The sequence below is a fragment of the Prinia subflava genome, unplaced genomic scaffold (assembly GCF_021018805.1).
Source record: "Prinia subflava isolate CZ2003 ecotype Zambia unplaced genomic scaffold, Cam_Psub_1.2 scaffold_98_NEW, whole genome shotgun sequence".
Taxonomy (NCBI): Eukaryota; Metazoa; Chordata; class Aves; order Passeriformes; family Cisticolidae; genus Prinia; species Prinia subflava.
Genome location: NW_026961105.1, coordinates 1 through 13,993, shown reverse-complemented (window position 1 = coordinate 13,993; position 13,993 = coordinate 1). Strand labels below are relative to the sequence as shown.

General features: G+C 53.2%; 2 protein-coding genes and 3 pseudogenes across 2 annotated transcripts; 4 read left to right on the top strand and 1 right to left on the bottom strand.

Moving 5' to 3' along the window:
- The first annotated feature begins 1,215 nt into the window (after positions 1–1,215).
- LOC134546505 (feather keratin Cos2-2-like) lies at positions 1,216–1,981 on the top strand (annotated as a pseudogene).
- A 2,416-nt stretch (positions 1,982–4,397) lies between these two features.
- LOC134546490 (feather keratin Cos2-2-like) lies at positions 4,398–4,911 on the top strand. Its single transcript, XM_063389295.1, has one exon. It carries the CDS (start codon positions 4,408–4,410, stop codon positions 4,735–4,737), a length of 330 nt encoding a protein of 109 aa, XP_063245365.1. The 5' UTR covers positions 4,398–4,407; the 3' UTR covers positions 4,738–4,911.
- Positions 4,912–6,331: 1,420 nt separating this feature from the next.
- On the top strand, positions 6,332–7,097 carry LOC134546483 (feather keratin Cos2-2-like; annotated as a pseudogene).
- Positions 7,098–9,533: 2,436 nt separating this feature from the next.
- On the top strand, positions 9,534–9,863 carry LOC134546487 (feather keratin Cos2-2-like). Its single transcript, XM_063389294.1, has one exon. It carries the CDS (start codon positions 9,534–9,536, stop codon positions 9,861–9,863), a length of 330 nt encoding a protein of 109 aa, XP_063245364.1.
- Positions 9,864–12,142: 2,279 nt separating this feature from the next.
- Positions 12,143–12,906, bottom strand: LOC134546489 (feather keratin Cos2-2-like; annotated as a pseudogene).
- Between the last annotated feature and the right edge of the window lie 1,087 nt (positions 12,907–13,993).

The following is a 13,993-nucleotide window of genomic DNA, read 5'->3' as shown; positions in this document are numbered from 1 at the left end:
ATGGAGAAAGCAGAGTCTTTCAATCGCTGCAACATCCATTTTCAATTTTTCACTGTTTTCTTTCCATGATAACTGACAGAGATGATCCTCTCTGTGAAGGTGGTGAGACACTGAGAAACTTGCCCACAATGTTTTTGGATGCCTCAACACTGCAAGCTTGCAAGACCCGGTTGGACAGAACTCTGAGCAAGCTGGTTCAGTGGGTGGCATCAGTGCCCATCTGTTGAGGGCAGGAGGAGTAGAAAGAAATGGTCTTCAAGTTGCCTTCCAGCCCAACCCATTTCTAATGAAATCTGCTTTCACAGAGACATCAGCAGTGTGACAAATGTGCTCCGTGTTGGTCACGGCTGAGTCCCCTTTGGACTCAGTTGGGGCTGACTCAGTCAGATGTGGCAGGAGCCATTCTACCCTTCTCACAGAGCCCATTCCTGCAGCTGTATTTACAAAGTTGGCCTTTGTGAGCAACCACCACACATGAGGAAGCCCTGCTTCCTGGGAAGTGGCCAGCCACAACTTCTTGACGGAAGAAGGCCATGAATTCTTTTCTTTCCCAATGTACCTGTGCATGCATAACCTTGCGCGTCTACTTTAGCACACTGTCTTCTATAAGGTTCAAGCTGTCCTCTGTTTCATTTGATCTTGTTTTCCCACCAGAGAAAGGGGATTGATAGAGCAACTTCCTGGGCACCATCCATGCAGCCACCCAAAGTCCACAGAGCACAGCCCAGGTAATCCAGCCCAGGGCAGGAGCAGGAACCAGCTGGAGAAGCAGGCATGGGCTGTTGACCAAAGGGAGATGTATTAGAGGGGAAGCAAGACCACAAGGAACATCTTATGTCCCCAATCCATTCTCAAAATGGTCCAGGAAATCAGGCTCCATGTGAAAACTCATGGGATGTCCCAGAGAGATGAGGGAGAGATGGGCAGGTATACAGGAGGAATGAGAGTGATGGCCTGAGTACATGGCCACAAACAAAGCCACAGGAATGACACAGGTTCTTGTCATGTGCCTGCATGGACTCCCAGCAGGCCATGATCCCAGCCTTCTGCCTACTCTGACATCTTCATATCCTGGAAATACTTGGGCCTCTCATCCTGGCTGTAGAAGAACACCTCAGATAGGAACGCACAGGGCAGAAGCCAGGAAATAGAGGCCACAATTTAGGAAACCAGGACACAGCCCTAGCCATTAGCTGGGATGGTGCACTTTGTGGCATGAGCTGGTCATAAAATTATGCCTTCCACAGATGTACCTTTGGGCCTGAGGCAGGGCAGGAGTGCTATAAAAGGCAGCCCAAGTCTCTGCTCCCTCATCCACTTCTCTCACCTCCTTCTCTCAAGAATCAGGTGAGTAGGAAGCTTCTTCCGCTTCTCCTGGTGGTGCTTCAAGAGCAGCTCTTTCCTGGCTGGAGGTCTCAGCTGAGAGGGGCTGTGGTAGCACAGGGCTGGGAGGTGCTTCTGCTGGGAGAGGGCAGGGGAGAGCAGGTGTTGTGCAGACAGAGAGAGGCTGGCACTTGGCTGAGGTGGCTCCTGGCCTTGGAGCTGGGCAGTGAAGTGTGGGCCAGGAGGTGCCTTGGCTGCAGGGGGTTTGGGTGCAGTGCTGCTTCCTGAGGTGTCCTCACTTTCTGCTTGTCCCTGCCCTCTGTGCCAGGTGCACCTGTGACCCCGAGCCATGTCCTGCTGCCGTCCCTGTGACCCTTGCTGCCAGCCCTGCGGCCCCTGCCCGCTGGCCAGCAGCTGCAATGAGTGCTGTGTCAGGCAGTGCCAGAGCTCCCACGTCGTCATTGAGCCGCCTGCTGTGCTGGTGACCCTGCCTGGCCCCGTCCTCAGCTCCTTCCCACAGAACACTGCCGTGGGATCCTCCACCTCTGCTGCTGTTGGCAACATCCTCAGCTGTGGAGGAGTGCCCATCAGCTCTGGGGGCTTTGACATCTCCTGCATCACCAACTGCTATGGCAGCAGATGTTGTCCCCCCTGCTAAATGCGCTGGCAACATCCTTGACCAAGAACCTCCACAACCCCAGAACGTGCAGCTGCACTGAAGATGAATCTTTGGAAAAATGGCTTTGTGCCCTTCGTTTACAGTTGCTTCCCTCTAATCTCTTCCCTTCCTTTTCTTTCCTGTCACCACCACCCAGTGCCAGCCTAGTGGGACCTGTTGGCCTCTCTCTGTCCCTCTGCAGGCCAGGCAAATGGACACCCCTTCTGCACCCCAGTTCCTGCTCCTGGTGTCCTCCTTGAGCAGCCTCCTTTCCTTCCTTAGACTCAATAAAGTTGTTTTGCATCCAAACCTGGCCCCCTGCTTTCTTATTCCTTGTGTGGGAACTCTTCCAGTCAGCTCAAGGCAAAAGGTGGAGGAACTCAAGGGTGGACACTCCCTGGTGCATTTTACTTTGTGCCTTTATCTTTGGAGCTCACAAACACATCCCTGGCTTCCCCAAAGGAGTCACCATCAGGAGAAGATGATGGCCAAAGGTCACAGGAATGGAATGGGAAACAGCAATGCCTGGACATGGTGCACAACCTCCTCTCTTCCAACATGTGTCTCACATTAGCCTTCTGCTCAGCTTCTACAGACAGGCAGGGCTAAGGGCTTCCACAGGATCAACTAAGCATGAGGTCAGAACCAAAGGCATCCTCCCACCATGTTGGAGGCTGCCACTATTTCACCTTCTGTCAGTGTGGGAGAGGAGCAGATCTCTGATTTTTCAGCCTGCACCTGCCAGACACAGTCAAACGATTTTCTCCACTTGACACATTCTCTTTGGCAGAATCATTTCCCAGAGCTTCTGGCTCAGGACAAAGGCCAGTGTGCCCACAGGACTGCCTCATCCCCACAGAGCCAGCAGAACATTGTAACCTCCAAGCTTCTCCATGAGGCAGGAGCAAGGAGCCTGGGAAAGAGCTGAGTGCCCCAAGGCTGCCTGGAGGTGGCATCAAAGGGATGGCCTGGGTTTGGGATTGTCCTGGAGAGATGGGAGTGCCGTGGCCCAGTCCAGGTTGCAGCAGAGAAGCAGCTGGGGGCTGAGTGTGTGTGAGGGGCTGGCACTGGTGGGCAGGGAAGTGCCTGTGGGGCTTGCAATGGCTGGGCTGAGAGGTGAGCTCAGGTCCAGCTGTGGACACACAGCCAGGGGCACTGAGACATTGCCAGCCTGCCCAGCTGTGCCCAGAGATGAGCCCAGACGCACAGAGCCCGGCACACGGGCACAGGCACACGGGCACGGGGCTTGCACACAAGTGCCCTGCCCTGAGCACAGCCATCCCCGTGGAGGCCAGAGGCTCTCAGGGGCTGTTGCCACGAGAGCACAAGCACAGGCATGTGCAGACACTCGCACACACTGGGCCACAGCCACACTGCCATGCACATGATTGTGGGGGAGCACATGGGGCAGAGGCCGTAGCAAGAGATGGCCTTGATGGGATCTCCCAGCCACAGAAAATTCTGAGAACACAAAAGCAGGAGAGAAACTCGGGCTGCAGTGCTGCAGGAGTCTCATGGATTGTGCAGGGTGAGGTGGAGGGAAAAGTGGTTTCCTTAAGAAGACAAGTTACCTAGTGGAGTCTTAGATGCTGAGCAACAGTCTGGAGGCCTGGGAGTAGATGAGGCCCTTCCACTCAGAAGGAATTACAAAAATCTGGCAGCATTATAAACCTCCACCACAGTGCCTCGGACTGCTCTTACCTGCCTCTCTTTGGATCCCTTCTGAACTTAGATCATGTCTTCTGCCCACACTAACACATCCTTGCCCCCAGGAAACATGGAATCTTCCATACCAGCACTGGGAAGAAGTGTCCTTGAGGGAATGGTAATGATGTAAACCAGGAAATGCAAAGTCATTGTAGAAGGAAAAAACAGCTCATGCCATGCCATTCCTAAAGATCTTTCTGTTCATTTGGGATCATGCAGGAATATCGTCACCTGTGCAGCATGGACTATGGGCCCTGAGGCACTCTGGGGCCAGCATAAAAGGCAGCCACACTGGTGGCTCTCTCAACCACTTCTGTCACCTCCTTCTCCTTGAGAAACAGGTGAGTTGCAAGCCCCTTTCTCCTCCACACTCTCTGGGACGGCATTGATGTTTCCAGCCCTTGTTCCTGCTCCTTGTTCTTGTGGGAGTGTTCTGCACTGGTGGTGGTGTGGGCACAGGGGAGACCGTGTGCTGTGGCCAGAGGCTGAGGTGCTGATTTGGATGCAGTTTAGGCAGGAGCACAGCTGGGCCTGGCTGAGCTCAGAGGGGCCGTGCTGAGCTAAGGCAAAGGCTCCCCAGTTTGGGGCTGCAGAGCCTGGAGCTGCGCAGGCAGCAGGGCCTTGTCTTGCTGGGGGTGCCTTGCGGGCTGTGTCTGAGGTGTGTGTGTGCTCTGCTTCCTCCCTGCCCTCTGTGCCAGGTGCAGCGCCAGGCCCCAGCCATGTCCTGCTCGGAGAAGTGCCAGCAGTGCCGGCCCTGCGAGCCTTGCTGCCAGTCCTGCGGCCCCTGCCCGCTGGCCAGCAGCTGCAATGAGTGCTGTGTCAGGCAGTGCCAGAGCTCCCACGTTGTCATCCAGCCGCCTGCTGTGCTGGTGACCTTCCCCGGCCCCATCCTCAGCTCCTCCCCACAGAACACTGCCGTGGGATCCTCCACCTCTGCTGCTGTTGGCAACATCCTCAGCTGTGAGGGAGTGCCCATCAGCTCTGGGGGCTTTGACATCTCCTGCATCACCAACTGCTATGGTGGCAGCAGATGTTGTCGTCCCTGCTAAGGATGCTGTGGCCAACACCCTTGGACAAGGACCTCCAAGACCTCAGATCATGGTGCTGGAATGAAGTCAGAACCTGAAGACAGTGGATTTAAAGCTTTGGACTGTTGTTTCCTTCTTCTCCTGCTCTCTTTATTCTCTTCCCTTCCTTTCCTGTCACCACCACTCAATGCCAGCCTCGTGGGACCTGTTGGCCTCTTTCACTCTGCAGGCCAAGAGACAGACAGCCCAGTTGCATCTTAGTAGCTGTCCTCTGCTGCTCCCTGTGAGCCTCCTCCTTTTCTTCTTTTGACTCAATAAAGTTACTTTTGCATTCAAACCTTGGCCTTGGATTTCTCCTTCATTTTGTGACAATTTTTTCAGTTTGCTCATTGCAAAAAGCATGGAGAAAGCAGAGTCTTTCAATCGCTGCAACATCCATTTTCAATTTTTCACTGTTTTCTTTCCATGATAACTGACAGAGATGATCCTCTCTGTGAAGGTGGTGAGACACTGAGAAACTTGCCCACAATGTTTTTGGATGCCTCAACACTGCAAGCTTGCAAGACCCGGTTGGACAGAACTCTGAGCAAGCTGGTTCAGTGGGTGGCATCAGTGCCCATCTGTTGAGGGCAGGAGGAGTAGAAAGAAATGGTCTTCAAGTTGCCTTCCAGCCCAACCCATTTCTAATGAAATCTGCTTTCACAGAGACATCAGCAGAGTGACAAATGTGCTCCGTGTTGGTCACGGCTGAGTCCCCTTTGGACTCAGTTGGGGCTGACTCAGTCAGATGTGGCAGGAGCCATTCTACCCTTCTCACAGAGCCCATTCCTGCAGCTGTATTTACAAAGTTGGCCTTTGTGAGCAACCACCACACATGAGGAAGCCCTGCTTCCTGGGAAGTGGCCAGCCACAACTTCTTGACGGAAGAAGGCCATGAATTCTTTTCTTTCCCAATGTACCTGTGCATGCATAACCTTGCGCGTCTACTTTAGCACACTGTCTTCTATAAGGTTCAAGCTGTCCTCTGTTTCATTTGATCTTGTTTTCCCACCAGAGAAAGGGGATTGATAGAGCAACTTCCTGGGCACCATCCATGCAGCCACCCAAAGTCCACAGAGCACAGCCCAGGTAATCCAGCCCAGGGCAGGAGCAGGAACCAGCTGGAGAAGCAGGCATGGGCTGTTGACCAAAGGGAGATGTATTAGAGGGGAAGCAAGACCACAAGGAACATCTTATGTCCCCAATCCATTCTCAAAATGGTCCAGGAAATCAGGCTCCATGTGAAAACTCATGGGATGTCCCAGAGAGATGAGGGAGAGATGGGCAGGTATACAGGAGGAATGAGAGTGATGGCCTGAGTACATGGCCACAAACAAAGCCACAGGAATGACACAGGTTCTTGTCATGTGCCTGCATGGACTCCCAGCAGGCCATGATCCCAGCCTTCTGCCTACTCTGACATCTTCATATCCTGGAAATACTTGGGCCTCTCATCCTGGCTGTAGAAGAACACCTCAGATAGGAACGCACAGGGCAGAAGCCAGGAAATAGAGGCCACAATTTAGGAAACCAGGACACAGCCCTAGCCATTAGCTGGGATGGTGCACTTTGTGGCATGAGCTGGTCATAAAATTATGCCTTCCACAGATGTACCTTTGGGCCTGAGGCAGGGCAGGAGTGCTATAAAAGGCAGCCCAAGTCTCTGCTCCCTCATCCACTTCTCTCACCTCCTTCTCTCAAGAATCAGGTGAGTAGGAAGCTTCTTCCGCTTCTCCTGGTGGTGCTTCAAGAGCAGCTCTTTCCTGGCTGGAGGTCTCAGCTGAGAGGGGCTGTGGTAGCACAGGGCTGGGAGGTGCTTCTGCTGGGAGAGGGCAGGGGAGAGCAGGTGTTGTGCAGACAGAGAGAGGCTGGCACTTGGCTGAGGTGGCTCCTGGCCTTGGAGCTGGGCAGTGAAGTGTGGGCCAGGAGGTGCCTTGGCTGCAGGGGGTTTGGGTGCAGTGCTGCTTCCTGAGGTGTCCTCACTTTCTGCTTGTCCCTGCCCTCTGTGCCAGGTGCACCTGTGACCCCGAGCCATGTCCTGCTGCCGTCCCTGTGATCCTTGCTGCCAGCCCTGCGGCCCCTGCCCGCTGGCCAGCAGCTGCAATGAGTGCTGTGTCAGGCAGTGCCAGAGCTCCCACGTCGTCATTGAGCCTCCTGCTGTGCTGGTGACCCTGCCCGGCCCCATCCTCAGCTCCTCCCCACAGAACACTGCCGTGGGATCCTCCACCTCTGCTGCTGTTGGCAACATCCTCAGCTGTGGAGGAGTGCCCATCAGCTCTGGGGGCTTTGACATCTCCTGCATCACCAACTGCTATGGCAGCAGATGTTGTCCCCCCTGCTAAATGCGCTGGCAACATCCTTGACCAAGAACCTCCACAACCCCAGAACGTGCAGCTGCACTGAAGATGAATCTTTGGAAAAATGGCTTTGTGCCCTTCGTTTACAGTTGCTTCCCTCTAATCTCTTCCCTTTCTTTCCTTTCCTGTCACCACCACCCAGTGCCAGCCTAGTGGGACCTGTTGGCCTCTCTCTGTCCCTCTGCAGGCCATGCAAATGGACACCCCCTCTGCACCCCAGTACCTGCTCCTGGTGTCCTCCTTGAGCAGCCTCCTTTCCTTCCTTAGACTCAATAAAGTTGTTCTGCATCTAAATCTGGCCCCCTGCTTTCTCCTTCCTTGTGTGGGAACTCTTCCAGTCAGCTCAAGGCAAAAGGTGGAGGAACTCAAGGGTGGACACTCCCTGGTGCATTTTACTTTGTGCCTTTATCTTTGGAGCTCACAAACACATCCCTGGCTTCCCCAAAGGAGTCACCATCAGGAGAAGATGATGGCCAAAGGTCACAGGAATGGAATGGGAAACAGCAATGCCTGGACATGGTGCATAACCTCCTCTCTTCCAACACGTGTCTCACATTAGACTTCTGCTCAGCTTCTACAGACAGGCAGGGCTAAGGGCTTCCACAGGATCAACTAAGCATGAGGTCAGAACCAAAGGCATCCTCCCACCATGTTGGAGGCTGCCACTATTTCACCTTCTGTCAGTGTGGGAGAGGAGCAGATCTCTGATTTTTCAGCCTGCACCTGCCAGACACAGTCAAACGATTTTCTCCACATGACACATTCTCTTTGGCAGAATCATTTCCCAGAGCTTCTGGCTCAGGACAAAGGCCAGTGTGCCCACAGGACTGCCTCATCCCCACAGAGCCAGCAGAACATTGTAACCTCCAAGCTTCTCCATGAGGCAGGAGCAAGGAGCCTGGGAAAGAGCTGAGTGCCCCAAGGCTGCCTGGAGGTGGTATCAAAGGGATGGCCTGGGTTTGGGATTGTCCTGGAGAGATGGGAGTGCCGTGGCCCAGTCCAGGTTGCAGCAGAGAAGCAGCTGGGGCCTGAGTGTGTGTGAGGGGCTGGCACTGGTGGGCAGGGAAGTGCCTGTGGGGCTTGCAATGGCTGGGCTGAGAGGTGAGCTCAGGCCCAGCTGTGGACACACAGCCAGGGGCACTGAGACATTGCCAGCCTGCCCAGCTGTGCCCAGAGATGAGCCCAGACGCACAGAGCCCGGCACACGGGCACAGGCACACGGGCACGGGGCTTGCACACAAGTGCCCTGCCCTGAGCACAGCCATCCCCGTGGAGGCCAGAGGCTCTCAGGGGCTGTTGCCACGAGAGCACAAGCACAGGCATGTGCAGACACTCGCACACACTGGGCCACAGCCACACTGCCATGCACATGATTGTGGGGGAGCACATGGGGCAGAGTCTGTAGGAAGGGATGTGATTGCTGACACGCTGGGAAGCCCCAGTCTGGAGCAGCCCAAGTCGTACAGAAGGTCAGACAGCAGTCCTACAGAAGCACCAAGTATTTTCATGTTTGCGGAGTAGGGCAGAGAGGTTTCATTAAAATGAGAAGTCACACAGAGGAGCTGCTGGATCATGACCAAAACACTGGAGGGCTGGGAGCAGATGAGGCCCTTTCAGTAGCCAGGAATTACAAAACTCTGGCAGCATTACAAATCTTCACGAGTGCCCCAGGCTGTCATCACCTGCCATCCTTTAGATTCCTTCTGCACTTAGTTCCTGTCTTTTACCCACACTGACATATTCTTACTTCCAGGAAACATTTAATCTCCCATACTAGAAGCCAGAATTTTCTGAGAGGGAATGGGAATGATGTGAGCCAGGAAATGCAAAGTCATTGTAGAAGGAAAAAACAAATCATGCCATGCCATTCCTAGAGATCTTTCCATTCATTTGGATCATGCCTGAAATTTGTCACATCTTTGTCACAGGACTGACTCTGGGCCCTGAGGTACTGTGGGGCCAGGATAAAAGGGAGCTACACTGGTGGCTCTCTCAACCACTTCTGTCACCTCCTTCTCCTTGGGAAACAGGTGAGTTGCAAGTCCCTTTCTCCTCCACACTCTCTGGGACATCATTGATCTTTCCAGCCCTTGTTCCTGCTCCTTGTTCTTGTGGGAGTGTTCTGCACTGGTGGTGGTGTGGGCAAAGGGGAGACCATGTGCTGTGGCCAGAGGCTGAGGCTGGGCTGAGGTGCTGATTTGGATGCAGCTTAGGCAGGAGCACGGCTGGGCCTGGCTGAGCTCACAGGGGCCGTGCTGAGCTAAGGCAAAGGCTCCCCAGTTTGGGGGCTGCAGAGCCTGGAGCTGCGCAGGCAGCAAGGCCTTGTCTTGCTGGGGGGTGCCTTGCGGGCTGTGTCTGAGGTGTGCGTGTGCTCTGCTTCCTCCCTGCCCTCTGTGCCAGGTGCAGCGCCAGGCCCCAGCCATGTCCTGCTCGGAGAAGTGCCAGCAGTGCCGGCCCTGCGAGCCTTGCTGCCAGTCCTGCGGCCCCTGCCCGCTGGCCAGCAGCTGCAATGAGTGCTGTGTCAGGCAGTGCCAGAGCTCCCACGTCGTCATCCAGCCGCCTGCTGTGCTGGTGACCCTGCCCGGCCCCATCCTCAGCTCCTCCCCACAGAACACTGCCGTGGGATCCTCCACCTCTGCTGCTGTTGGCAACATCCTCAGCTGTGAGGGAGTGCCCATCAGCTCTGGGGGCTTTGACATCTCCTGCATCACCAACTGCTATGGTGGCAGCAGATGTTGTCGTCCCTGCTAAAGGTGCTTTCGCCAACATCCTCCGGCAAGAACCTCCAAGATCTCAGAACATGGAGCTGGAATGAAGACAGAATTTGTCGACATCGGATTTAGACTTTTTGGTCATTAGTTTTTTCTTCTCTCTCTGCTCTCTTCCATTTTCTTCCTCTCTCCACCAATCAATGCCACCTTAGTGGGATCTGTTGCACCCCCTCTCTCCCTCCTTGTATCTGCTGGTCTAGCAGATGGCCACCCCCAATGCATCTTTCTGGCTTCTCCTGTTGCTATCTCTGAGAACCGCCTCCTTTTCTTCTTTAGACTCAATAAACTTCTTTTCGCATTGAATCCTGGGCCTCTGATTTCTCTTTCATTCTGCAACAACTCTTCCAATCTCCTCAGGACAACGGTGGAAAAGCAGAGATCAGAACTCACTGCAATGAACTTTCCTTGCAGCCGTCAAAGACATCTATGACAGCAAGAGTTATGAGGCACTGGAACAGAGAAATTACTTCTCATTCCTTGAAGTTTTTAACACTCAAGTTCCACAGGACTTTGAGGCACCTGGTGTGTGGATGCTGCCAATGTCTGTTTCGTTGGGTGGCTGTAAAGCTGGAAATGAAATGTTCTATATGTTCCCTTTCATCTCAAGTGTTTGAGTTGACAGAGTCAGGCATGTGGAACAATCACAAAACCATGGTGGAAAGACAAAGAGTAAATTCATTGCCTCACCTCACCCCCCAGAGGAGGCTGAATCAACACTCGGGCAAGGATGCACAAGTGGAAATGCTGACCCGCTTCAGATCTGTTCTTTGGGGGCACACAGGAGGGAATTTCAGCACCCTTAGGCACACTCCTTGATAGTAGGACTCTTCTTTGCACCAGTGCTGTTACCACCCTGTGCTTTTTGCTTTTTGTGATCTCTGAGTTTTGTTCTTCTCTCTCGCAAAACAGGGAGCTCAAGCATGTCTCTAAGAGGGCCTCCAAGTCTCTCCAAACACCTGCCTTGTCTCTACATAGAGATTTCCCTCTGCAAACAGATAAACAGCAGGTGCTGAGTTAAATGATCTTTGCACAGGATAGGCAAGTGAGGCCATTCCCACACCCTTATTTTACTTCTTCAGAAAGACATTGGAATGTTCTATCTAAAGATGCATCTTGGTGCCAGTTTGAAAGGTGAGCCAGGACTGTCCCAATCCAGCAGCCACTACAACCCCTCTGCATGTGTCAGAGATGACCAAAGATCTGGAGAACCTGTGCTATGAGTGACAGTGTGGAGCCTTTTTTCTCTGGAAAGCAGAAGGTCTTGGAAAACTCCACCCAGTTTTCCAGCAGTTAAGGATTGCAACAAAAAGGATGGGGCCTCTTTCATTCCAAATATTCCCATGGAAAGGGTGGCCCAATTCCAAAGACTGCACTTGTTCAAGAACAGAATGCTCCAAGGCAGGTCTCCAAGAGGATAAGAAGTCCTATCAGTAGGACCTGCTCTACCTGCTCTCTCTATGGCTTTCTCTCAAAGGCACTGGACATTCCTGCCAGGAATCTTTCCTGGTGCGGGCTCCTCATGGGATCACAGCTTCCCTCATGGTCCATTCACTTGCAAAGGGCTCCAAAGAACAGTGGATCCCAATCAGCTTTTCTGTGTGGGTGATGCCAATCCCAACCTATGAAAGCCCTCAGTCCTGTGTGTCCTCGAGAGGAGCTGGGTAGAGCACGAAATGTGAGAGAGGTGTCAGAAAAGAGGAGGTTGTGGGTTGTCCCCAAGCATTGCTAATTCCAACCCATCGCTGTTTACTTCCCATTTGTGTCAAGTTTGGCAACCATCTTCCTCCCCCAGTAGTTGCAGTGGAGTAGTGAGGGATGTATTTGTGAGCTCCAAGAGAAAAGGCAGATGGTGGAATCCGCTGTAGGGAGTCCCAGGCTCTGCTTCCTCCATCTTTTGCCCTGAGATCATCAGAAAATTTGACACAGATGGAAAGAGGATCAGGATCCAAGGCTTGGATGCAAAACGACTTTATTGACTCTAAGCAAGAAAAGGAGATGGTTCTCAGAGAAAATCAGGAGCAGCAACTGAGGTGCATTTGGGGTGTCCCTCTGCCTGGGCTGCAAATACAAGGAGAGAGGGACCCCAACAGGTCCCACTAGGGTGGCTTTGGGTGGTGGTGACAGGAAAGAAAGGGAAGAGAAAAAAGAAGAAGTAAACAAGTCAGAAGCCCTACATACAATATCTCAATATTATGTCATCATTCCAGCTCCATGTTCTGAGACCTTGGAGGTTCTTGCCAGAGGATGTTGCCAGCATCTTTAGCAGGGACGGCATCTGCTGCCACCATAGCAGTTGGTGATGCAGGAGATGTCAAAGCCCCCAGAGCTGATGGGCACTCCTCCACAGCTGAGGATGTTGCCAACAGCAGCAGAGGTGGAGGATCCCACGGCAGTGTTCTGTGGGGAGGAGCTGAGGATGGGGCCGGGCAGGGTCACCAGCACAGCAGGCGGCTCAATGACGACGTGGGAGCTCTGGCACTGCCTGACACAGCACTCATTGCAGCTGCTGGCCAGCGGGCAGGGGCCGCAGGGCTGGCAGCAAGGGTCACAGGGCTTGCAGCAGGACATGGCTCGAGGTCACAGGTGCACCTGGCACAGAGGGCAGGGACAAGCAGAAAGTGAGGACACCTCAGGAAGCAGCACTGCACCCAAACCCCCTGCAGCCAAGGCACCTCCTGGCCCCCATTGCACTGCCCAGCTCCAAGGCCAGGAGCCACCTCAGCCAAGTGCCAGCCTCTCTCTGTCTGCACAACACCTGCTCTCCCCTGCCCTCTCCCAGCAGAAGCACCTCCCAGCCCTGTGCTACCACAGCCCCTCTCAGCTGAGACCTCCAGTCAGGAAAGAGCTAGCTCTTGAAGCAGCAGCAGCAGGAGAAGAGGCTTCCTACTCACCTGATTCTTGAGAGAAGGAGGTGAGAGAAGTGGATGAGGGAGCAGAGACTTGGGCTGCCTTTTATAGCACTCCTGCCCTGCCTCAGGCCCAAAGGTACATCTGTGGAAGGCATAATTTTGTGACCAGCTCATGTCAAATGTACACCATCCCATCTAATGGTAGGGGCTGTGTCCTCATTTCCTGTACTGCTGCCTTTTCATTTCCTGGTTTCTGCCCTGTGAGATCCTATCTGAAGACTTTTTTTAGGGCTGGGATGAGAGGACCAAGAGTTTCCAGGATGTAAACATGTCAGCACAGGGAAAGTGCTTGGGTCATGATCTGGTGGCATTCCATGCAGGCACATGATGTTCACCTGGGTCATTCCTGTAGATTTCTTTGTGGCAAAATTTTCAGTTCATCATGCTCGTTCTTCTCATACAAGGGCTGCCATGTGAGAGAAGAGGAAAACATCTTTTTCTTCTTATTCCCCATCTCTCTCTGGAAATCACTCATTTTTTCACTCAGGTGGGCTTCCGTTGGTGGGTTTTTCCTTCTTGCTACATTTACAGGATCTCAGAAAAATTGGGCTGGTCTCATCGACCTCACCCTTTTTCTGTACAGTCTCTGTGAGTCCTTTGGGATGTCAAGGACCATTTCTATGGCCAGGTTCCTTCACAGGGTGAGTTCTCTTTTAGTTGCCCCCAAGACCTCAACAGAGCACACACTTTTTGATGGTTTTCTTTTAGGAATGTCCAGATTGCAAGGTTCAAGGGAGGCCTTCCTAAGCACACATATGTCAGTCTGTGCATGTGTGCATCATGTGGGCACATGAAGCTTCCCTCTTTGGCGTGTCCTTAAGTCCCCGCAGAGGCACTGGTTGCCCTGGAGAGACAGAGCCAATGTACAGCTGAATGGTGCTGCTTTGACCTTGCAGAGGGGTGTCCAGAGAACTGAAATGCAGCCTCTGCCTCCTCCACCCTCCACTTCTTGCATTATGTTCAGGAAGAAAGCCCAGAAATCCTTCCAGACTCTGCAGACCTTCATGTCAAATGGATCCCCCTCTGCTGGAGTGTTGCTGGTGAGTGGGTGTGATGTCCCACTCGTAAGGGGGAGGGAACAGCCAGGATTTGTACATGCTGGTGATTGAGAGGAAAGACCAAAGTCAGAGAGTCCATAGAAGAATTCACATTTTATTAATAAATTGCACACTTGGCATGGAAATAGGGGGAGGACAAAGAA